This window comes from Myxocyprinus asiaticus, chromosome 20 (assembly GCF_019703515.2).
Source record: "Myxocyprinus asiaticus isolate MX2 ecotype Aquarium Trade chromosome 20, UBuf_Myxa_2, whole genome shotgun sequence".
NCBI classification, from domain to species: Eukaryota; Metazoa; Chordata; class Actinopteri; order Cypriniformes; family Catostomidae; genus Myxocyprinus; species Myxocyprinus asiaticus.
This window is the reverse complement of record NC_059363.1, coordinates 9826514-9853590: the sequence shown is the minus strand read 5'-3', so window position 1 is coordinate 9853590 and position 27077 is coordinate 9826514. Positions and strand designations below refer to the sequence as shown.

Here is a 27077-nt window from a genome sequence, read left to right as displayed (position 1 = left end):
CCAAACATTTACTGTGGTAAACCCTTTGTCCTTTAGTTTCATGAAAAAATTATCAGAACAAAATTAACTAGTTATAACCGGTCACCAGCATTTAAAAATAACGTTTTCACTCCGGAATAACTGAATATCACTTTGTTCCGGTTTTCGGTTAAGTTCTGCTAAAAAAATCCGTTCATTTTGGTTTTTGTTTTTAATCCTTGAACTGTTTTTAGTCCCAGATCTAAAGTGTAGAATTCAATACTTTTGCACATTTCAGACCACTTTCATTACTTCTCATTGAGTAACTCTAGAAAAGTTCTTAACGAGATAAACCAGTAAAGATTGAATCATTGCAGGCCTTAGATGGGGATTCCCTCTTTGAAAAAAATTCCATTTTACAAATAGGATTTCTTAATCGATTCGCTCCACCACTGACACAGAACCTTAAAAAGAAAAGCCTTTCAGAACTGTGTCAGCTTATCTTCACAAATTTTCATAATAACGTTTGGTAACACTTTATTTTAATGTGTCCTTGTTACACATATTATATGCATTTACTCTAGTAATAAAAGTCAATTATGCATAATTAAAAGCAACTAACCATAAACCATCCCTTACCCTAAACCTAAACCTATAGTAAGTACATGTTGTTAATTAGTAATAATCAGTAATTACTTTTGTAATTACACTGTAACAAGGACACATTAAAATAAAGTGTAACATTACTATTTTGCCTCACATAAAATGCAGATGTTCCCCACTATCAAAGCTTTTGCATCACAGACGGAAGTAGGTACAAATCAGCAGTTCATCTGGGAATGAATTCAAATGAGAGGAAAGCTCCATTAGTCTTGGGCATAATTGATAATTACCCTGTGTATGCGTAAATAAATCTCATGGGCCAGCATGGCTATAATTTATATGCCTTCCGATAATGCCTCCCAGAAGGACTATTCCGGACAGGTTTTAGAAAAAGTTTTTTAAAAAAAGAAAAAACAAACACATTCTCTAGATCTCTAATTTTCAAATGGAAGTCAATATGAAATCAAAACTGAACCTAAATTTACTTTCTTAATACACATTACTGGTCTTATTATGAACTATTCATCTGAACTTCATTCGTAATCTTTCATCAATACTTCTGCCTCTCTGACCACCTTTTATACAGGGACAACTTTTCATGATTCAATAAATTAGATAATGGATTAGAAATGAATGTCTGTCATTGGCTTGTGAATCTGCCTATATATAAGTGGCCTCTGTAAACCTCAGAGAGGAATATTAACACACATTGATCCTTCATTACCATTATCCTCTCAATGAGTGCTGTCGACATATTCCAAAGTTATTGAAGACTATCTCAGTTTTATTGTTAGACATATTTCAGGTGGCTAATCCTTTATGGCTTTAATCTCCAAGAGCTATATGTCATTGTTTGTGACGTGTGGTGCCACAAAAGCAGTAATGGAATCATAATTGATTATTGCAAAGCCAGAAAACAAAGAAATGATGAGATGAGCAATAACAATAAGAAATGAATCAGTGCAAGGACCAAAACAACCAGCATGCATCCTGCCTATAAACTATTTAAAATGCTGTTTGGAAGGATTTGGGTGGCATAGCCAATTAAACAGGAATGTTTGAATGAATTAATATCTTCTAGATCAATGGTTCTCAACTTGTTTTGCTTCAGGACCCAGATTTAACATTGGACATTTCAAAATTATTTATTGTACAAAGTAAACAAAAATGTTCTTGAAATGTTAATTGAAGTTTATTAATATTACCATGAACTGCCTACAGGCCCAACAACAATATGCAAGTTTATTAACGTGACATTAAGGTTTAGGTTTGGGTTCCGGGTTAGTAAAAAATTGATTAACAATGTTCGTTGGTTCATTTATTTATCTCTTTGGGAGTAAAAGCCACACGTTTTTGTACGTTTCTTTTTATTTATTTTTTTAATAATTATTATTATTATTGCAAAAAAGATTTTAGCTTCATACTTAGTAGTATGAAGGGTTAGTTCACCCAAAAATGAAAATTCTCTTATCATTTACTCACCCTCATGCCATCCTGGATGTGTATGACTTTCTTTCTTCTGCCGAATACAATCGAAGATTTTTAGAAGACTATCTCAGCTCTGTAGGTCCATACAATATAAGTGAATGTGTGCCAAATGTTTTAAGCTCCAAAATCCACATAAGGGCAAAATAAAGTACTCCAGACGACTCTGGTGGTTAAATCCATATATTCTGAAGCGATTTGATAGGTATGGGTGAGAAACAGTTCAATATTTAAGTCCTTTTTTACTAAAAATTCTCCTCCCTGCTAAGTCAATTTTCACTTTACTTTCACTTTCTCCTTCTATTTTTTGTGATTCACACCTTCTTGCATATTGACCCCTAATGGGCAGGGAGGAGAATATTGATCTGTTTCTCACCCATACCTATCAAATCGCTTCAGAATATATGGATTTAACCAGAGTCATCTGGAGTACTTTTTGGAGTAAATCTACATAAAGGATGCTCCCTTTATGTAGATTTTTGAGTTTCAAATTTTTGGCACCCATTCACATGCATTGTGAGGACCTACAGAGCTGAAGTATTCTTCCAAATATCTTAATTTGTGTTTTGTAGAAGAAAGAAAGTCATACACATCTGGAATGGCATGAGGGTGAGTAAATGATGAGAGAATTTTCATTTTTGAGTGAACTATCCCTTTAAGTAGAAATATTTATCACACCAAAATTACAATCTTAAAAAAATAACAACAATTTACAGCTGCCAACATTTTGACAGATTAGTGAGTGCAAAAAAGATTAAATGCTTATTTTTCTCCAAACACATTGGGTCTACAAGAGTTCAAGAGTCAATGAATTCTTTCTGAAATTCCCTGATTGGATCGCAGTTCTGAACACCTGCAGAAAGAGAGATAAGCTACTTATCTTCTGAACGTTCCAAACCCACTGTTTCCACCTCTTTTCACATTGGATTATGGGGGAAACCCACAATAAAAAAAATATAATTGCTTTTTTACTGTCATAATTACAGCATCACAGAGTTTTGGAAAGTGTTTTCACATAGCAACAGCATCATTACATGCAAATCAAAATCATCAAGTGAATAAATACATATTGAAAACAAAACATCATCTGTTTCAGTTTTCATTCAAATGGAAATAACAGTTTGAGTTATTGTTATTTTCTTGAAACATAGTCTGGAGCCTGAAAACTGCCCCTTCTAAGCGTCTCTCTGCCATTTGTCCTCAGGGTAATCAGAAATGAGTTGCAACTCCTAATGACTATTTATTTAGCGTCTAAAATGACTGAAATAATGAAAGCAATTTTTCATGGCTTGACCGTCAAGATGAAGAAATGACTTGCACCATCTATTTTCAAAAAATACGAAACAGATCTACAGATCTACTTGAGGTTACTAAACTAACCTCAAGTTCTCCTGAAATGCCTGACTGCATCAGTTTTGACTCTTACACAAGCAGAATGCTCATCATCATTGAGGGAGAGTCACAGCCATTTGGCAGAAAAGCTCTCTGACTAAATAAGGATGTGATTTTGTCTGTTTGGCTGCATTCCATGATGTGTCATTTGTTGACAACAGTCTGTTGTGACGTCATATGATGAATTAAATAAGTATTTAACAGTTTGGAGGTAATCTTCAAGCAAACCTTTAGTCAGATAGCACAAGTACTCTGTTTCATTGTTTGTAACAGACTCTGACCTCTATGCTTTGTACACTTTTATTGTTGCTCATACTTTGGTTACTTGTTCCATACGGCATGTTGGCTTAAATCGTGTGGCTTGTTGTGGAGAAGAGTGCTATTACTTTTCAAAGCGGTCAAATTACAAAACAAAATCCCATAGACTTGTATTAAAGGAGGGAATCAAATCATAATTAGGGACCAGAATGTGATAAAGACTTGAGGGTGGGCTATTTCACCACATAGCAACCATACATAACACCCTAGAAATCAGTATTGGGTGAAACCTGAATGCAAAGTAATTAGCTACTGTAATCAAATAACTTTAGTAGTGCAACATTAGATTTAAATAGTTTTCAGATTACAGTTCCTGACTTTCAGTTAAGTTACCTAATTTTAAGTACATTTCTTGCATTACACATTTCATAACTAATAGATAAAAATGTATTATTTTCATAGGTATGTCTCCTTGCGCATTGCCACCTTATAAGAAATTGTAAGGGAGAAATGTGTGTGTAATGAAACAAGTGGAGACATAAGTGCAGAGCCTAAACTTTATTTTAAAGTGAAGTAAATTCAAAAATCCACAAAAGGAAACAGGAACAAGGTGAAGTTGAATAACAAGAATAAACCACAGTGTCCAAACCCAGCAGGCAGAAACAAGTTCAAAAATACAAGCAATGATCAAAACTGGCAATGGCAAAGCAAGCCATTTACAGGCTCAGTATGGTGCTGGCACCCAATAACCAAACCAATAACCAAAGTGTTTTATACTGTTACTGATGGGCAACTGTGATGAGCTAAAGGTGCAGTCAATAAGCTGGGGATGGTGAACGTTGATTGATGGACTGGTAGACTGGCGTTACAATGAGGTTCTTGTGACTTGCATATTACAATGAACAAGGAGGAAAAATAGACATTGTTTTGAATTTTTTGAAGCAGTTCTGTGAAAAATGTTTTAGAAAGTGACTTCCGGGTTCAATATGAGTTAAGCTCAGACAGCATTTGTGGCATAATATTGGTTACCACATAAATTAATTTCGACTCGTCCCTCCTTTTCTTTAAAAAAGGCAAAAATCGAGGTTACAATGAGGCACTTACAATGGAAGTGAATGGAGCAAATTTTTGGAGGGTTTAAAAGCTGAAATTTGAAGCTTCTAATTTTATAAAAGCACTTACAATAATTCTTCATGTATTATTTGAGCTTTAAAGTTGTTTAAATTGTCATTTTTACAGCCGTTTTAGAGTTTGTTAATATTACATCATCATGGCATCGAAGTTGTAAAATTGGCTATAACCTTTTACAGGAAAGGTTAGTAAGTGATTTTATCATTCTAAAATCATGTTTACACACATAGTGTTTATGTCTTGTGGCTATACTTTTGAAACTGAGTACTTTAATGTTTATGGATTGGCCCTATCCACTTCCATTATAATCGCCTCACTGGAACCCATATTTTTGCTTTCTTTAAAGAAAAGGACAAAAATGATTTTTTTTTGTGGTAATCAATATTATGCCACAACTGCTGTCGATTGAGCTTAACTTGTATTGAACCTTGAATAACCCACTGAAAGTAATGTAATTAGTCATATGATTACTTTTCAATGAAGTAATAATCTGTAATAATTTATAAGGATTAATTTACCCAACACTGCTAACAACTAGCAACATGCTAACAACCACTCAGAACATCTTAGCAACCACACAGCAATGCCCTTGGCAACCATCCACAACATACTAGCATCATGGTAGTGATTTTTGCAGATTCCACTGACATTTTTTCAGAAAAAGTTAAAATCTAGTTTCATTTACTACTGTATGCCGGACGTTTACATCCTTAAACCTCTCTGGACATATAGGACTGTAACTGTTTTGACTTTATTAAAACTCCTTGTGTATAATATACTGTAAACTCAATTATTAGTCAATAATTATATTTGTGCCATGAAAGACCAATATACTGTAAACCACCGGGTTATTCAACTGAAAAAAAAAACACAACAACAATTAGGAATCTATTCAGATGGAGGGTTTGCTGTGGCAGTTCACTGTGAGTTGTAGTCCAAATGCCTGCTTGTACAGTAGGAGGCTTTTTACTGCAGGGTGTAAGTCAACCAATGATAGCCTTCCATCTGGAGTCGGCTTTATTCTGCATGCTGTTGCTCCAATCTCAGTATCTCTCAGATTCTGAGATACTAACTGCGGTCATCACTTGTCCTGTGTAAATGTAAAATGGCTGATTTGAACAGAGTGACAATAAACCAATGTGTATGAGCATCATAAGACCATCAATAAGAGGATTCAAGGTTTTTCCTCAGTACAGTAAAATTATTTACTCCAGTGTTGAAGAACAAATTGTCAGTGAAGACAGGCAGGCAGGCAGGCAGGCAGACAGACAGACAGACAGTTAGACAGACAGATAGATAGATAGATAGATAGATAGATAGATAGATAGATAGATAGATAGATAGATAGATAAGACTCTGCATATTTAGCTAGGAGAAAGCATTTAAAGGTGTACTCAGTAATTTTTTCCTCATTAAAAAAGTTTTACTTAAAGAAAAGAATGGTCATTTTGAAACATATGTATAAAATCATGAGCACTCACATGAGATGAAGACACCAGTCACATCAGTAACTTTATAAAAGCTGTTTTATTCTAAATGGAGAGGGTCTCCCTCATGGGGGCTGCCTTATTATGATCACATGATGAGTCGAATACTTGTTTAATCTCAGAAGCCTCCCTGTTATTGGATACTTTCTCTTATGGATTAAATGATTCATTTAGTACTGTGAGTACAATGGCATCTGTGCCTGAAAACTACTGATTTTGAATGATGCTGAATCCACACCGCTAGGTGTAACTGTAGGTCCAGATGAAACAAGCAAAAAAGTTACTGAGTGCACCTTCAACAGAAAAAAATGAAACACATCAACTTTAAGTAACAAATAACTTATGAAAAAATAATAAATAAAATGTTTTCTTAATTGATGAACCATGTTTTTAATTTGTTGGATTCATAAAGATGTTGCAAATGCCCTTTACATACATAAATATCTCACAACTTCAATTAAATTTCAACATGAAGCTTGTGCTCTTTGATTGACAACTGTTCCAAAACCATTTTACTCTTTTGCAGTTTGCCCTTGGCGATAGAAATTGATATGACAAGGGAAAATCAGAGCTGTCTTGAACTTTCTAATAGCTCCATTGTGTTATTGCATTCTAAAAATATCCGGTCTAGACAATCAAAAGCAAAGTCTTTTTCCACAAATGATATCATCTGAAAACGATACAATCACACACATGCCTTTGCAAGATGTTTCAGTCACACAGTATTTTACAGTTTCACTTTTTGATCATGTTCTTCAAACGTACTTGAGCATCATTTGGTAAAACTGATTGGGCTAAAAATGTATAATTCGTAGGAAACTGATGCTAGAGAGGACTTGTTTATGTCTATTTTTGAAGTATGTTATTTGCATTTGGTAGACTCAAAGGAAAAGTGGGTATGATTTGCTATAAATGAACAAAAGAACTGAACAAAGGAAACAAAATCGTTTTCCCTTTTATTTTTTAAGAGAATTCGCTGATAAATGTGTGATTTAAAATCGTTATTCAGAAAAACAAACTAAGTTTGCTAAAATAGTGTCTATTTGACTATTTGAGTGCTGTTTACATTTTACATTTATTCATTTAGCAGACGCTTTTATCCAAATTAAATGAAGAGAACAACAGAAGCGAATCATCCTAGGGAGGCAGTATTAACACAAGTTTAAAAATTGTTTAGAGAAGTACCCCTAGCAAGGAGGACGAGAGAGGTTTTTTTTTTTTGGTTTTTTTTTATAATAAGAAGACAGTGCGCTAAAGAGATTGGTTCATGTGCTCATGTAGGTCAAGTGCTTTCCTGGAAATTGAGCGAAATTAATATAGATATCATTGTGTGCATCTGTTTTGGGACAGTTAAACTTTTCTTTATTTCCATTAGCACTTCCTGGTGATGTCCCATTAAAATGTTGATTTTACAAAAAATCCTTTTCAAGGATTTACAGTATCTCTTCTCAGAAGTAGAAAAACATAATGTTATCTGTTATCGTGTAAAAAATCATACAGGGCCAGTCCCCTAAGACTGCAAAAGCTGTTGCTGTTACTGCTGCTGTTTCTGCAGCTCTATTAATCAAACTGACTGCACGAAGATACATCTCTGTTTTACTTTGTTTTAATGAAATTGGGGATGTTTTTTTTTTTTTTTTTTTTGTGACCCTTGATTTATTGCATTCACTGTTGTGATGCAATCTTATCTGTGATGTTCCACTGATTTTCATTGACACAACTTGAGAATTTCTGTACAATCAAGCTGATGATATCAGGAAGGAAAGAGAACAGCAGAGAACTCTTGAAAAGATTCCAAAATTGAATAGTTTTAAGTGAATTTTATGCCATTTTTGAAAGTTAAGCACCTATTTGACCATTTGTTGTGAAAGAGAAATACTTATTTTTAAGAGTTTCACCACATAATTGGTATACCGTTGGTGTCATTATTCAGGGTGGATGTCTGCTAAGATTTTTGTGAAGGTTACGTTACCCTGAATCATTAACACAATAATCAGCTACTAGGGCAGATGCAAACCAGCACTTCTGCCCATAACAGACTCACCCTTGGGCTGATCCCATAAGAATATCGGACAAAATGCTTTCTGCTCTCTCAGCATGAGTCTCTTCACTGGCCCCCATTACCTCAACATGTTAACATGCTACAGCCAGATCAACAAACACAACTCATCCTGAAACACACTTATCAGATGTCTTCCTCCATGCCACCCAGCTGAGAGCTACAATGATACATCATTACGGCCAGAAGCCCTTCTTAACATCATGAGATGCTCATCTCAGTGAGAGGCTGTTTTTACCATCACCATAATCAGAGGTCCTCTATATACCCACCCAAGGACAAACTCATGACTGTTTAAACTCTGGTTATGAGATTTGGCTTAAGCAACTGTGGAGGCCACAGCCGGGAGGGCCAATTTTCTGGTCCCCTCACCTGTGAGCAGAGTGCTGGCCTGTTCTTATTTGGCAGTTTTGGACTTGCCAGACAAGACTGGGTTTCAATTCACAAGCTGCTCACTGCTAGAAAAGCAATCTCAACACGTTCAAGTCCTTACATTGTATTTGGGATTTTGTGTTGTCGCCATGAAATAGCTTTATTTTAAAACTGCCATTCACGGCGAGACTATGAAAAGGAGTTTTCGCTATCAGTCAGGCGTATTTATCTACAGGATATTTAATGTAAAATATACAGTACACTCATCTTTGGACATGTTCTGAGTGCTGCAGATGTCTCACCTCACTGGTGTGACTGTAAGCACTCATTATTGAAGACGTCTTAAACAAGGATAGATTTCTCAAAACATGTTCAGGCAATGTTTTACATAGTAAAGTTTGGTTTGATAACACTTTACAATAATATTCTATTTGTTAACATTAGTAAATGTATTACGTATGATTATCTAACAATGATTTTTTTTTTACAGCATAATAATCTTGGTTAATGTTTATTCATCAAAAACTATTGATCATTGTTTATTAATGTTATCATATACTATAACTACTATAACATATAACTTTTCATGTAAAAAAAACATTATAACTATACATAAAAATTAACATTTTAGAAATTAACCAAGATTAATAAATGCTGTAAAATTATTGTTCATACTAATTAAGCAATTGTCTCTGCATTTCTTTAGGCATATGTACTTCTACATAAATATTACGCTTTAATTTACAATGTAGACTTTAGAAAGGTATATATACTGTATAAAGGATTATATACTGTATAAGGGATGATGTGCAGTAGGTCAGTCATTATCGCAAAATACACCTTTACAAGGTGATCAGTCTTGCATTATCCTCAAGGGATTTATTTTGCAATAATGACCGCCTGACAGTACATTATCCTGCTTATTACATAAATAAATGGACATGATATATTGATTTTTTTTTTTAAATGAGAAAATTCAATTGATTTTATTAGAAGAGACTGCGGAGTGAAATGGGATACATAAAACTAGCAGAACTATGTAGGTAAATTGGTTGCCAGGTACAACGATCAATAATGCAGTCATAATTAATAGTCAGTTTAAAAAATATATATATATGACTGCAGAGTAGTGTGATTGACCAATCAGAATCAAGTATTAATCTGTAAGGATTAAGATGTGTTATGATTAAATTCATATTTTCAACCATTGCTTTCCCTGCTGAACTCTATTCACAAATGTAAACGTCATTCCTGTTTCTTATCAAGTCAAGCAAAATGCAACGTTTTAAATGTGTTCTAATACACACATTATGTTAGCTAGGTAAATAGACATACTGTGCCAGATTATTGATAACCAACTAATTAAAAAAAGCACACCTTAAGAGAGAAAAGTGTTTAGTAAAGAGATTTCTTGTGGCTTACTTCGAAATGTAAGTGCAGCGTAGTTTTAGCAGGAAGACTAGCAGCTGTACATCATCACACCATTAGCTAGGTAACTCCTAGCCAATCACATGTAAGCCATTGCTTTATAAATCTGCTCACAATCTGTCACATTGTTTCAGTGTGCTAACACAGCAACCTCCACCACCCCACCACCACCAGTTGAGCCCGTCCTGCACGGGGGTAGGCTCCTCTCCCCTGCCTCCTATCTCCGGCAGGATATGACGGTTCCGAGTACAACTTCTTCGAACTGCCAGATGGGGCTTACGCCAAAGAGAGACATTACATTTTCTGTTTTATATTCATCAAATAAATGTCATCTTGAATTTCACTCAAGCCTGCGAGTCTTCCTGATAGAAACCTGGTTCTCAGACAGTGTTTAATTTAGAGAATGCATATGCACAAATTAAGTGCTATATCATTTGCCTGTCTATCACTGTGCTGTTGCATTGAACAGTGACTCACTAGCCTGGAAGCTTGAAAGCAATCAGACACAAGACTATATTACAATCTATTTAGACTATTAAAACATACTGTAAATCAGATTGCATAATCTGCTGACATACAACATTTGTTCCAGATGAACATTTTACTTCATACACATGCCAATCTCAAGAATTGGATTTTGTCCACAGGGTTCCCCATAGGAAAGTAAAAGCATAAATGAGATCTCTTCATGCCAATTGTTCCTTCTAGAGAAATGGGATTAAATTGAGACTTTGAAGTTTCCATGCTTCTCAGATATTTCTCCAAAGACAAAGACCCCAGTAATCTCACATCTGTCTCCTCTAGTGTTTCAGAGGATATCTCAACAATGACTCTAAAACTGTGCTGTAAGACACAGAAGTCTGCAATCAAATGTCAAATCAATATGAATTTAAACATTTCTCAACAAATTCTTTCAAGATCACATTATGTCGGCTATGTTATCCATATTCATTTTATTAACTATTAATGTGCCAATGATCGTCTAATTTGTTCATTTTGTTTGAATTCTCCTAAGGATCTGAGACAAAGTTTACACTTAAATGAAACATTATTGAGAACTCTCATTAAGTCTTCAGAGTTAATTTCCATTGTTTATGTTTAAAATCATTGTTAAAAGTGTTTATTTCTTAATTAAACAATTATTTAAACTTTTATACTTGCAATTTCTGTGCAGAGATTAAAGTTAATTCATTACAATGGCGATAGTTAAGCCTTTTGCTTATTGTTTTCAAAGCATCATCGATTCTTTAGAGGAGAATAGAGGATGAATGGACAGAGGACACACTGTATTATGAGTGTGTGCACATTTTTGAAAACTGTTTTGCCAGTATTTTTAATTTTCTAGTTCGTTCTGAGAGCGTGCAATCCTTGACGTAGAAGATAGTCTTGACGTCCATGTTGACACATCGAGGTGTGTCCACCCATCTCTATACGTAAGAGAGTCTTTCCTGTGTCCTCTCTCTCTTTCTCTCTGTCTCACTTGTAAAAAGGGGGGTTAGGGGTTGGACCACAGGGAGGGGGTGTGTCTCTATAAGACTGAGCAACAGCATCCTCATTGGAAACAAACACAAGCAGACGAAAGGAGAATATAACTGCCTTTAGTTTCAGCAGATCTGCTCAGGACAGGTGCCTGACCCCCACATAGCACAGGTAGGCTAAAGGGGGCGGGGGAGTGGGGGGGATGTAGGGGGGCTGAACGCTGCAAATTTATTTTACATAAATTTACTCAGCCCAGTTTGTAAGAGTCTGATTGCTGATTATTTAGACTAAGGTTTTGGTGTTAACTGGGAAAGGATAGTGCAACTGGAACGACAAGTTTGTGGGTTTGATTCCCAGGGAATGCATGGACAAAAAAAGCATACATTTGGGTAAAAGCACCTGCCAAATGCATGAATAAAAATGTAGAGTGTGCAATAGACTTAAATTTGTAAAATTTGTCTTCTTTGTAAAAAAAAAAGAAAAAAAAAGAGAAGGTAATTACAATTACATTTCAGAAGTTTAGGGAAAATATAAGCAAAATGCTTTATGCAAAATATCTATTAATGACTACTTAATACTTTTCAAGGAAAACAGATAAAATCATAGTTATGTTGTTAACTATGGGGATAGGACATGCTTTGCTTTTTTAAACCACTTTTTCTTTTTTCTTTTTTTTTACCCAGACATAAGGTATCATATGAGATGTGTCAGATAAGGATGTTTACAGGTTAAGCTGTTTACGATCTCTGAAACCTATTTGCGTGAATAATGGGGCATATGTTTCACTTTGCTTTCATAATTGTGTCATCGAATGATACATACTGAAATAAATGCATCTTTTCAAAGGGCATGATAATTCAGATGACTAAACACCCCAATACACTTTAGGAAGAAATTTACTGTACCGTAGGTTGTTAAGTTGAATTTCTGCTGGGAACGTGTAAGGAAATATCGACAGTATTTTTTAATGTTTCTAAAAATGAGCTGACTTTTGGAGCACAAAATGCCCAGCTCTTATCTGTTCATGGGCCATTACCACACAATTTTCTGCTCTCTGTGGCTATAGTGCTTATAAATTGCTTATCTGCAAGAGTTAGTTTGGATTTAGTGCTCAGGTTTAAAACTAAAGAGCAAAAGATATGATTTCACAGGGAGGGTCGTAATGAATTAGCCTTTGAAGAAATGCATGGGACTTCATTCTGCACTGGATAATGCAAAATGGAACTTTCTGATTTTCCACTGTGCTGGATAATTTCCATATCCAACTTGTTTTTATTCACATAGTGTCACTTAAAGGTTAGTTTTACCTGAGCACAACAGGATCATGGCTATGGTCATAAATTAAAGGGAATAAATAAGAGTAACTGTAAATCTACAAAAGAAAAGACTGATGCACATTAGCTTCACAACTTTATAAGATGTATCCTTTTTATTTAAATACAAGGCAGACTGACATTCAAACATGTAACAGGCTGTGTGCTACTGATACCTTCTATATAAATGACTAATGTTGTATGTTGTACTTACAGAGAGGTGTGATATGTTTCTATTAGTGTTTAAGTAATAAAGTAACCATAAGATAAGACCTATGCAAAGACAAATCCACTTGATGATTAATAATGTAATAATAAATAATATGATTTTCAAAAGCATGGCACAAAATTAGTTGAGAAAAAATGTTGCGAAGATATTTTCAGAATTCAAAAATAGCCAGATTATTTCTCAGAATGCCCCGAGGCAGATACATCAACTGCTTATCCCAAACTTATGGCACAATTTTAGAAACTGTGAAATTGATTCTTGATTAGCTGTACTTCCTGGTGGATATTAAAGTATCTTGATGCCAAAAATACGGAAATAAGCATAATCATAATAAATGACTGGGTATAGTTATGAAAATGATAACACAGCTTGACAATATTCTTGAACCAGATCAAGTGATCCAATACATATAACAATGCTTGAAAAGCGCAGAGGAACATACAGTAAATTTACAAAATTGATAGTGTTATCTAAGTGTTACCTAAATAACACATATACGCAACAGGATTAGCCAATATTCTACATTTCTTTTTTGTTGGTGTTCTTTTTCTTTTTTTGTGTGTCTGTTTGTGTTTATTTGTTAAAGGCACAGTGGTCAGCATATTCAAACAGCAAATGAGAAGGACACAAGATGCAGACTGCAGAAAAGGAAAGCTTTATGTGAATGTGGATGTGCAGTGTCGTACTGCAGTGTCATTCCTATGAGTAGTAGAATAAAAAATACAGGTGTTAAATTCTGTTATAAGAGTTCAAAGTCTCATTTGACCAATAACGTAAATTAATAATGAGCAATATCACAAAAACATTAAAATTGCATTACAAAGTGTTTGTTTGACATGTTCATCTATAATCCCTGTTTACTCCAATGTTCCCCAGACCTTTAAAACATTTCCATGTATTTTAAAGTTACTGGACTAACATGTATTTTGATTGGATTAGGAAATTCATTGTTAATCTAGAAGGTTTGTAAGTAAAGACATTGCATTGGTCTGAAAGACTGCACTGCGCAGATGAGTTGAACTGCGTTAGGATATTTTATCAAGAAGTTTTTGCTCTTAACTTCACTTTAAGAAGTGGAATCAGCATTGTAAATGAAACAATTACTTTCGAATCACAGGCATGAAAACAGCTTTAAGCTCTTTGATTAGATAATCTATCTTTATGTCAGTGTCAATGCAAATCTCATTTTTGCTGCTGTGTTTAAGTGTGGTAAATCCTGCTGTCTCTGTCACTAATTATTCCTTATAAAAGATAATGCTTTAAAATAGTTGCAGTTGTTGAGAGCCTAATTGGGGCAATTTGGCTTTTAGTTTGTGCTTGCATATAGAGTATCTGCTTGTGAGTTTGTGTGTGTGATTGAACGAATGTTTGACCTTCATAGGTTGCACTTATGTAGCGGCCCTGCTGAGACATACAGGTGACATACAGTCTGACGCACTATAGTGTTCCCCACTTTTCCTTTAATCTTAGCTGTCTGTCTGTCTACCTCTATAAACAAAGTTGTGCCAAATCTCTCTGTTAATTTGTCACTGATGTTAGGTCATGGTTTCAGAAGAGATCTCAACAATGCTACACATTTTTGCATAGATTTACCAGAATAATATGTTTCAGAGGAAGAACATCAACTCCAGAGTTCTAATAGCTCAACTGGTAGCATGTGATACCAGTAATAACAAAGGTCATGGGTTTGATTCCCAAGAAAAACACAAATTGTGTCCTTTGAATATGCATATACTTAATGGAAATTTAGGAGAAACATCAGAGACAAAATTGATAGTTAAATGAAACATAATTTAGAACCACCATTAAGTCCCCTGAGCTAAGAGCAACCTATGAGTAATACATTTCACCTCTGGGCAGTGTTGTTCCATGGTACTAGTCATTTCATTGATGTTCACTTTGTTTGTAGAAATTAAATAATAATAATGGCACTTTTAGAAATCAAGTACTGGATGCTTAAGGCACTTAGCAATAAAATTGGTCATTGATTTCTCCTACTTTTTCACAATGATCCATTGTGTTCTGCTTGAAGGAAATCTACATCACTTATCCAAAACAGGTGCATTTGTAAGCATTGTATACACTCTTTCCCAATTGCCAGCCAATCATGGTCTTCATATTCCAGTGCTCAACAATTTGGATAAGATTATTTAAAAAACAAAAAAAACAAAAAAACAAAAAAAACAAATTGGTAATATTTATCAAATAATACTAAATATTGTTTTTAGCAACATATTTTCATGTGTCAGAAAAATATATTTATATGTATCATTAAACATCGCTTTCTTAAAAAATAAAAAAATAAAATTATCATGCTTATAATTTGCAATAATAGCTGGAAATCTAACAATCTAGTAATATTTTACATTTATTAATAAAAATGACGGCATAAGGTGCAAAACAATATTGATTTAATCATTTTCAACCCCTTCTAACTGATACTTTCGAGACAATCACAAGTGATTTCTCGCAGTTTCTCAAGATAATGTTACCTTGCTGGCACATTCATATCAGAATTCAACATAATTCGCAAAACAAAAATGTTTAAAACATCACAGAAAACCAAAAGTTTAAGTTTGCATAACATTCAAACTCATGTACATGATCATCAATTTGCTAGAACACAAAACTGAAAGTACTGGCCCAATAGGGCAAGTGACAGTTCCATAAACTGGTCCAAAACTCCTTATACTGTAGTTCAGCCCTGTATTTTTCCTCAGTGTTTATGATGTCTATATTGTGTCATACATAATTTAAACTATATATGTGATCATAATTATGCGTTTATCAGCTTGTAGACCCCTTGCAGCCATTTTTCAAAGCTGCCCATCGGCACTTGCACAATTCTGGTTTAATTAGACCCAGCAGTGAGCGGCCCATTTCTGCCACTGAGAACCCCCTCTGGTATTTAGCATTGATTATGACGTGTTTGATTGAGAAATGAGCTGTGCATAATCAGCCCCATTTACCTCTGGAGTTTGATTGAGCCATTGTGTTTTTAGCCATGTGTTTTTGGCACACACTCAAAATCTCAGGAGATAACACGTCTGAAATGATGGAGAATATCTGCATGAGAATAGCGACTGGTGATGGAGATAGGAAATGAAGCAGAACATGGAATTATTTATGCTCAGTTTGTTTACTGGACAAAGTCTGTCATTTCTCATCATGATATTTATGAGCAGCAATGGCAAAAAGCTACTTGTACTCTTTAGAAACCAGTTTATTATGTCTTCACTCCTTTCAGATCATCAGAATATGGAAAATGAGCTGACATAATTAAAGATGTTTTAAATATGCCGTTAAATACAAGCTTTATGGAAAGAATCTCTCACATATTGTCAATTACCACAGAATTCTTTTTTTTTTTTTTTTTTCTGACTTATAACTCAGTTTGTAAAAATAAAAAAATAAAAAAGACAAAAAATGTGTTTACAGGTATGCACTTGAATGGACGAATGTAAGTCTTGGGTGCAAAGGTATAACTTTTCTGAGGTAAGACAGATGCTGTTAAGTACTTTACTTGTATGTAACCCAGAGAATTCCTATTAAGTATGGCACATGAAAACATATGAGCTAAAATGATCCTTGAAATATTTTTGTAAGAAAAAAAGAGCACTTAGTCTGACAATCTTGTATGCCACTATTTCTTTTTCAAACTGAAAATCTTTCTTATTGTAAAATTGTAACAGCACAGTTCGATTTTCCACCCACCTTCTTAATGAAAGACTGTTTTCCATTGGGCATATAAGATAATTCCAAAGGCCAAGAGTTAAATCATGTGTCTATCTTGGTTAGCTCTTTTTCATTACTTAATTGAGTTAGTTAATTAAATATCGAAGGCCTGGCCAGCTCTGCATCCCACATGCATGATTATGTATGAATTGCAGAGAAATTAAGAATTTCTGAGGCCCTTAAACTGTGCAAGAAACTTGGAATGTAATGCAAAGGAGAAAGACAATGGCAAACGAGAAAAAATGTTCAACTAAATCAAAATACTTACGGCTAAGACAGTAAACCCTCTAAAAAGATATAGGACATGGGGAAAATTATCTTTTCCATCCATCTTCTCTTAAAAAAATATCACCTCCAAGCAATGCTGCAATTTACCATCCATCCATTTAGATTCAACATCTTGTAGTTACTGAGAGAAATAAAAAACTAGATAAACTGAAGGGGTTGGCTAAAATCAATATCCAGTCCTCTCTCTCCGCCGTAAGTTGTAATTTACTCATGCTCTTATAATTATATGTCTTTCCCTTTTTGTTGCTTGTACTGTCACTAAATTCAATAAAACTAGCTTGAGCGGTAGCAATCGATTCTGCGTGACTTACACCCTTTACTTCTTTTACCTGTTGACAACTTAAATTCAAGTGTAATGCAAGTGAAATTGATTTTTCTTGAAGTTGCTTTTGAACCAACTAAAACAACTGATGGTTCGGCAGTCAGCATGTCAGGTGCATCGTCAAAGCTGGAAACATTCATTCTCATCTGTGCTTTATTTGTTTGACAAGGAAATAGCAAAATACGTTTATTATTCTTAAAATCTTTCTATCCTTTTTGTGCTGAAGCTTTTTAGTCTTGGCTGTAGTTTGGACTAATGTGATGACTAACCAGTGAGCATCACAGTGGCTCAAATCCTCCTCCTCATCTTCATTCTACTCTCATTATGCCACAGGCACTAATTCTAGCTTCAGTTACTACAGATGATGAGTTTTGCTAATGAGGTACTTGCAGATGCTTAGTCTATGTTAGATGCATTCAAAGAGCACAATGGTTTGTTAAAGTTGAAGATATGTGTGTATTTTACTGACTTAATCCAGCATCATGCCATGCAAGATTATGGTGAACTACACATATATTCACTATGATGGGATTTACTCACCATCTTCTCTTGTCTATACACTCTCTGTAGACTGCACTTCAGCCGTGATGAAGACCCCACTGTGGATGCTACTGTTGCTTGGACTGTGTAACCCAACGTGGTGTGACTGCCAGGAAGATTGCCTGTTCTGCAGCCAACAACTGCCTAAAGAATATGCCTTCAGCAATTTGGTAATTCCTTGGAGTAAATTCCTGTAGGAAAGGAGAATGAGATCTCTTTAATTTCTCAATTGTTTCTCCAAAACAGCTATAAGATTAAATGGAGACTTTAGTTAAAGTGATGAATGTGATTTCTGAACCACTAGCAGCACCAAACGGAATTGCAAAAATAATGACTATTTAAAAAACAGTTCCATTGGTTGGACAAACAGTTAGTCCCACCCCAACATTCACACCATTGGTTAAGCCACTGATGCAATGTCAGATTGTCTTGTCAAGAGTTTCAGAAATTTTTTTTATTTGTTGTCAATGCCAAACAGTGCTTGGATTTGCCAATACTCCCGAATCTACATTCATTTTAAAGCCCTATACTCTTACTGTATATCAACAATTGCGTCATTTTTTCTATTATTATATCAGCTAATGGATTTTAGGAGAAACATCTGAGATAAAGCTGATAGTCTCCTCAGCTATGAAAAAGCAACCTCTAAGTTAACATGCACAGATCTTGCAAGACAATGATCATAATAGTGGAATGTGGTTTTGTATTGTAGCTGATTACGGCTCAGAGGAGCGGAGGCAGTACCCTCTGTGATTCATGTCAATAAGATGCTTTTGAGGGGGCAGAAGTGCTAATTTGGTTAAAGATGGCCCTTTGACTCAAAACAGCTGGGGTGATTCAGTTATCTTGTTGTGTAATTAAGTAGAAACACAAAAACATCATCTTGCAAGGCTGCTTGCGGAAATTGATGAAACACAGTTGCCCTCTGTAGCGTTAAGTGGGTTCCCCTGGGGTGTTTTTTAAAATATATATATATATATATATATATATATATATATATATATATATATATATATATATATATATATATATATATATATTTCAGCACGAATGACCAGATAGTATAGATAATTTTCACTGTTAATTCTGTATCAACTTCCTCTTCCTGGTGATTAAATAAATTCCCCCAAAACGTGACTTTTAATTTACATCGGTTAATTGATTCCACTGGATTACAGAAACTAAGTTAACTTTACACTCTTCCCATTTTAATGTGCAATTTTGAGGTTGTGAATTTTGTTCCCCATTGCTACTTTTAATTTCTAATGAGGGTCATTTCTGTTATGCAGTACCTTTTAAAATCTGTGACTTGAATATGCTTGTGTTGTAATTAAAGAGGTCTATTTCTATAAAAGGGGTAGCCTATACCAGACCTTCAGAAATCTTCTTTGGTCAAGTTCAGGCACTTAAACTTTGTTCAGTCTAACTTGATTACCGCACAATGGCATGATATCTAAAATATCTAAATGAACCTAAAATTAAGACCCTTATTTAAGGTAACTTTCAATCCCGCACTCAGCAATGGCTAACTTTAGCTCTTTATTTCCATCCTGTTAACCATACAGATTTCAGAATCAGAATTGCTTTATTGCCAAGTGTGCTCACATACACAAGGAATTTATTTTGGTGATAGGAGAAATAAGCAAGTGCACACAGAACATTATAGTGAGACACAGAATATAAAACAAGGTAAGAGTATAAATAGACATACAAATAAATAGGACATATGACATAGAATGACGTATGTACATGTGCAAGTGGTAATGTATGTGCAAGGTAGGTGTATGTACAGTTATTGAATTAAATATGAGTGAATTTACATATGTACATGACATATTTATACATTATTGCACCATAGGAGTCCTGAAGGTAGTTTAATTGTTCACGCAGAAAATGGCCTGAGGGTAAAAACTGTTCTTGTGCCTGGTTGTTCTGGCACTGAGTGCTCTGTAGCGCCGGCCAGAGGGCAACAGTTCAAAAAGGGAGTGGGCAGGATGTGTGGGGTCCAGTGCGATTCTACCTGCACGTTTCCTCACTTTGGAGGGTGGGCAGGGGGTACAGGTCTTGGAGGGTGGGCAAGGGGGCACCAGTAATCCTCTCAGCAGTCCTGACTGTCTGATTTGGTGGCTGAACCTAACCAGACAGTTATAGAATTCATAAAATCCATTGCTAATACTTATTTATGTTTGGTCTGTTGTTTTCTTCCCAAAAATGATGTCACTTCCTGTAGACTGATGTCATTAAGGAACTAGATTTAGTTAAAGGCATCATACAAAAGCCTAACAGGATGGAAAGTGATTACGGCCAAAATAAAAAAATAAATCTGACTATAAAATTAAATCAAATAATATTCCCAATAAAACATGTTTTGTCTGAAACATTTCAATTAGAGAAAGGAATAAAATGAGCTAAAATGGAAAAATCCACTCAAACTGAAGTTTTAATTGTCACATTGTGATAAGAAAATGAACTATCGTGATTTCCATCTGTTTTCTGAACTGTTTGGAAGCAGGACTCAGCCTAAAATACTCTTGTATGATGAAGCAGTAGAATCTGTATTGAATTTTTTTTTTAGTTGTTAGTTATTTTGTTAATTTCCAACATGATCACACAGGAAGTCGATATGTTGCTACCAAATGTTCTAGTTCCCAAACAGGGGCGGTGCTAGGGTAAGTGGACATTCGGGGCTTAGCCCAGACCTCTGTGCATATGGGGTCATATTTTGATGAAATATCAGAATACAATACACTTTATAATAAAAATTTTAATACATCTATGAGGTATCATCTATATTAAACTAAAAAAGACTCACTAACTTTTGTCTCAGCTTTAGATATGCTCAAAGATCAGAAATTGCATGCTTTTAACACCTATACTTTAAATCGCAATAAAAAAAATAAAAAAATTAAAAAAACAATTGTCCCTTTTGGCTTTCCGTATTTTGACACAGATTGGCTGCATCAAAAACCAAATGTAGCTGTATTGTTGCCTCACTGCCCTATCAGTCAATGACTCAACAGACAGCGTTGTGTACGAAGGTACCTCCAAAAACTGGTTTCGGACAGGCTCCTGAGGCAGCATAACACATCGTTGCTAGGATACCAGCAACTGATTATTGCCATCTGGTGTCCATTAAAGGTAACGCGTCTGCTTCATTGTGGTTCGGTTGCACTGAATGGTCTAATAATCTAGAACAAAATCAGGAGAGTTTTGGCAATAACCAAGTGTATATTTAATAACTACAATACTACTTTCTCACTAGAAATGGAATCAAAAGTTAGAAAAAGTGAATAAAACATACATTTATACACAAATTGGCTATCAACTGCCTCTTCGGCCGCCATATTTTTTTAGCTCAACCGCTGTGGATCCGCACACACAGGATTGTGGGATTTCATAGGCAGCGAAGGATACATCTATTGGCACTTTTCCACTGCACATTTCGGTTCGACTCAACTCGACTCTGCTCGCTTTACTTTTCTGAGCTTGCTTTTCCACTGCAGTTTAGTGCCGCCTCAACCTGGGTGGGATTATAGGTTGATTGTCATAGTTGCGCCACCTCTACTGCCGTGACATCATCTTAAACGCGACACAAACATTACTGACCATAAACAATAACAAGACCGCTAGCTGTTAGCTACTAGCTCATTGTGCTGTATAAAGCAGTTGTTGCATGGTGATTTTACACAAGGGTAACAGTTAAATTGATCTGGTTGTTTTAGAAGCAAGCTTTCCAGTAGCTGGTCATCTAAATAAAGTGAAGCAAGAAAAAGTTTCAAGCAGAATATAGAGTTAACGTAACAAAACATACCATCCTCCATCGTGGACTCCAACAATGCCGAGTCCAGGGCACTCTCCCTCCCACTGCTCACCGGTCTGTTGTCATAGTGTCCATTTGGTCGAACCACTTTCACTTTCTTCTGTTTGTACCACTCCTGCTGTTGTGGTCCTTGATGGTTCTGTAGTCACTTTTAAGTTTTATTAACTTTTCCTTACACTGTTGGTAGGTCCGGTGGTAGCCGTGTGCGGCCAACAGCTGAGACACTTCCTGAAATACTTTTTTGTTTCACGTCGTTTCGTTCGTCGCTAACAAAAGCAACGTCTGAACCTCTTTTATTGACCATGGCGTGGTTTTGCGCACAGCCATTTCTTTTTACGATTCGAAAATCGCATGAACAAGTGATATTGCTGTCGCTGTTGCTAACTTTAAAACTAGCGGGTTGATGTCCCGTGTCGCAAATCCAGTGATGCTGGTAGTGACGATTCTCTCTGATCAATCAGTGATCTGCAGGGTTTTGACGTCACATTTAGTATCGCCTCAGCTCGCTTGGAACCTCGACCGAGGTGGTACTAAAAAAAGTATCAGGTACCAGATACTATCCACAGTGGAGCACCCCCAAAAAGCGAGCAGAGTCGAGTCGAGTTGAGCTGTACCGTGCAGTGGAAAAGCCCCATATGCTGCCTTCAAAAATCGATCAGATTAAGGTATCTCAGTAGACAGGATGTGACATGAACATTGGATTCGGACATGCCTTGGTCCCTTCCTCCTTCCGTATACAGCCTCCGGAGGCAGCATTTTCCTGGTTTTGGACGCAGCCATTGTGTACGGCTGTATACAGTTTTATTGATTCGTTTGGGTGCTTAAGTTAATTTACAAGAAAGCAGGTTGTAAATAGGTACTAGAGATGAAAATTTTGCTGGGTTTATTGCATCGTATCTTAATAAAGATTTTAGCTAAAAACGCGAATGTCCTGGCTTGTGACTTTAAAGTTAGCAAATTCCTCAAGTACATCTGTATATATTACTCCTCGTGTTCAGGGTTATATATCTAAATATTTGGTACCTACTGCATCTGGATGGACCAACTAAACACAGTTTCCAAGACACAGCCTCAATTGCATGCCACGAGCTCTCTTCTTGCATGCACACACAAAGGCTACATGAGAGCTGGAAAGATAAGACAGTGAGTGGGTACTGAACTGAGTCTGTATTTGGTGTTATCAATACTGTAGAAAGACAGCAATCATTAATTTATGTATATTACCCTGACTTAAAAATGTAATGTTAAAATAATAAAATGTAATATGTTATCATATCAACTTGATACACTGGTATTTCTGACGTCACAACAAAAAGATGATCAAAATATTCAGAGCTTTACAGAAAACATTCGCGGCTTAAGCCTGGTAGCCCAGGCCTGGAGCCGCCCAGGCATCGACCCCATTCTGCAGAGTTCCTTACAAGCACAATCTCCCATGAGACATTTTTGCATCAATTTAATTGTGTTTACCTTTTCCTGTGACACAACTGCAGCCTCAAAAACACGGGTTCTTATCCCGTGTTGAAACCAGGACATAAACACGTTAACAATTCGGCGGCTGCATTTTCCTTCCAAAATTAAATTTTTACTCCAATAATGGTTAGACTTAGGGTTGAGGTTTGGGTTTTTAGCATAGAGTTAATGAAATATGCTTTCTTCTTCACTGTATTACATCATATACAACTAAAAACAACTCACTTTAATAATTCGCTTTTAGTGGCATTATGTGGACATTTCACCCAGAAACTGGAGCTCACGTGGCTCATACGTTCGAAAACACTTCCTGCTTCGGCCACTGGGGCCAGTGGTTCCAATTTCGATAAGCACAGACCGAGTTTAGCTGAAGAACTTTTGACTTACTGTTGCCGAATTCACTACAGCTTTACATTGCAGCCTCTGTCACTAATAAATCAAGAACTTACTTGAACAGACGAGATTTTCTACATGCCTTTATGTTTCTGCCTATAGGTTTATTAAAACTCAGAGTAATGTGTGTGTGTGTTTGTCTGAATTCAGATGTGTCTGGTGGAGTGTCATGGTAAACTTTCTCCAGATGACAGCTGGGAGCTGTGTCACAGGACCATTGTGGAACAGGAACCAAAAGCCTCCTTTCCAATAGGGGGCACCATGCTGAAAAGGGAAGATGAAGATGCAGACACCTTTCTGCCTCTGGATGAGAACGATTCTCACTATTCTGAAACCCTCCAGAGATTCAACCATGTAACACGTGCTGCGGGTGCAGAAGATCAGGACCAAGACCAAAATATGCAGCTCAGTAAAAATTACAAGTTCCTACAAGTTCAGTCCAAGCAAGAATCTGAGGATGAGCAAAATGGAGACAGCGAGATGGAGGGCGATGAGGGAGAGGCTGCTATCCACCTCATCAAACGCTTTGGAGGCTTCCTCAAAAACAAGTATGGCTACAGGAAATTTATGGATCCTGGCAGGTCTTTGCAGAAGAGGTATGGGGGATTCATAGGAGTCCGCAAATCTGCCCGCAAGTGGAACAACCAGAAACGTTTTAGTGAGTTTCTTAAGCAGTACATGGGGATGAGCACTCGAGCTAGCAAGTTTAATAGTATGTCTGCTGATATCACCCAAGAGAATGAATAAAGCTTGGACTTTTAAGGCAAATAAACATACCCAGCGAACCACCATTTGTTATGCTCAGTCAAATGATATCGTACACCCCTCTCCTCAAAATCCACACATGCACAAAAAATCCATAATGCTACAGGGTTAGCATTAACTTATATGACAAACAAGATGTACATTAAGAGATCCTTAAAGGTGCACTCAGTAACTGTTCCCTCATTAAAAAAAGTTTTGAAATCAAATGTGTAATACTTAAAATAAATAAATAAAAAAATAAAATACAAAATTGGAATCTTTTGGACTCAAATGAGTTGAAGACTCCATATCAGTAGCTTAATAAAAGAGGTTTTATTTCACATGTGGTGGGTCATCCCCTGGGCGCTGCCATGTTGAGATCACATGGCCAGCTGAATAGCTACTACTTGCTTTATCTTTGGTAACGGCCCTTATTATCAGACACTTTGGCTCACGGAATAAATTAATTATGGATAAATAGTGTATTTCTACACTGGCATCAGTAACTGAAAACATTTGCTTCTTTTTGCATGATGCGGTTCAGTGTCTAAACTCTACTTGCACGAACAGTTTTGTTACACTCCTGCCACACCGAAAGATGACTGCTAAAATCTGAGTTCACCTAAAGCTTCTAAATTCAAATTAACATGACTTACAATGAGTGATAGTAGCTTAAAGGCATAATCAACAGCATTTATAGCATAATGTTGATTACAACAAAAAATTATTTCAACTCGTCCCTTGGTTACAGTAAAGCACTTACAATGGAAGTGAATTCGGCCAGTCCATAAATGTTCAAATACGACACACTGTTTCAAAAGTATAGGCGCAAGACGTAAACATTATATGTATTAACATGATTTTAGTGTGATAAAATTACTCCTTTTTAGGTTTACCTGCATTAGCTGTGTCTTCATGGCCACAAAGTTGTAAAATTGGATAAAACGTACTCTGACTAGGTTAGTGAGCGAAATTATCTCACTAAAATCATGTTAACATGTATAATGTTTACGTGTTGTGGCAACACTTTTGAAACCGGGTTTAAGGAGGGGCTTAACTGAACCCCCTGACTATTTGCCCACCCTAAATATCAAAATGCCCCCCAAAAATTGCATCTGATAACTGGCTCTGATTTTAATGTTTCCATTAATTTACAAAGGAAGTGTCTTACTGTAACTGTGATTCTATGCTTTTTCCAAATACAAGAGGTACGAATTGAAATTATTAACATAATACCACAAATGCTGTCATTTCAGCTTAACTTGTACTGAACCCGGAACATTCATTTAAAGCTTAGGGGAAAAAAAGGAATATGTCCCAGTGAGATTCATTTCTTTCTAAAAAATATTCAGACACCTATAGATGACATTAGATAATACTGGTATTGTACTAATTTCCTTTATATTTGATCATACATTGTATAAAGACCATTTGTGCTCCTCACCAACAGTAGGTCCAAATTCATCTCCTCTACACAACACTGCCACCTACTGGTCAAAGAAAATTCCCATTATGAAAACATAAAATTCATGGACAGATTAAGGAAAGCTAATCCATGTTTACTATTACCCCCTAAATACATAAAGCCAGATTTCACATAAACAATTCCAACAATGTCTTATCACTGTAATATGCCTGTACAAACATAAATTCTGGCACACATGCACACAGAGTTTGTATTTGTGCACATGAAATAATGTATTTATGCAAACATTGCAGAGTCATGCTTTACCCTTTATTCCAATGATCAAAATCATATTCACTAAATGAACTGTATATGGCAACACTGAACTATGTCAATAAAATAGTTTACTATTTTCTGTGGCTTGTCATGCAGCAAATGATTGTCTCCTGAAGTATTTTGTTCATACTACTGTCAATAATTTATCTAAAGCAACACAAAATTTTCACATAAACACCTTGTTTTATTTCTTTATTTCTTAAACAAATGCAGTGTTTATTGAAAGCAATTATGATGAATGCAATTTAAAAAAAAGGAACAGTTCATCCAAAAATAAAAAAATCTCTCATAATTTATTAACCCTCATGCCATCTCAGATGTGTATGAGCAGATAAAGGCTGCATAAAAGTAATCCATATATTCAGAAGCGATGGTGTGGAAATCAATATTTAAGTATTTTTTTACTATAAATCTCCACTTTCATTTTCCTTTTATTTTTTTGGTGATTTGCATTCTTCGTGCATATTGCCACCTACTGGGCAGGGAGGAGAATTTATTGTAAAAAAGTAAATATTGAGCTGTTTCTCACCCACACCTATTATATCGCTTCTGAAGACATTTAACCACTGAAGTCGTATTAATTTCTTTTATGCTGACTTTATGTGCTTTTTGGAGCTTCAAATTTCTGGACACCATTCACTTGCATTGTGAGGACCAACAGAACTGAAATATTCTTCTAAAATCTTAATTTGTGTTCTGCAGAAGAAAGAAAGTCATACACATCTGGGATGCCAGGAGAGTGAGAAAATGATTCATTTTTGAGCGAACTACTTTAATTGTCTTTCCGAATCATCCAAATGTATCTCGCACTATGTTCATCCTCAAAA

At 35.7% G+C, this 27077-nt stretch overlaps 1 protein-coding gene across 1 annotated transcript; it reads left to right on the top strand.

Annotated features, from left to right (window-relative positions):
* Positions 1-11745: 11745 nt before the first annotated feature.
* Positions 11746-27076, top strand: LOC127411493 (prepronociceptin-like). Its single transcript, XM_051647111.1, has 3 exons — positions 11746-11823; positions 18110-18249; positions 23916-27076. Exons 2-3 carry the CDS (start codon positions 18127-18129, stop codon positions 24510-24512), a joined length of 720 nt encoding a protein of 239 aa, XP_051503071.1. The 5' UTR covers positions 11746-11823; positions 18110-18126; the 3' UTR covers positions 24513-27076.
* Position 27077: the final 1 nt, after the last annotated feature.

Excerpts from the sequence above, each read along its gene's own strand:
- LOC127411493 (XM_051647111.1), top strand. The coding sequence starts at position 18,127 with ATGAAGACCCCACTGTGGATGCTACTGTTGCTTGGACTGTGTAACCCA. Across the intron at positions 18,250-23,915 it reads AATATGCCTTCAGCAATTTG|ATGTGTCTGGTGGAGTGTCA; the intron begins GTAATTCCTTGG and ends GTCTGAATTCAG.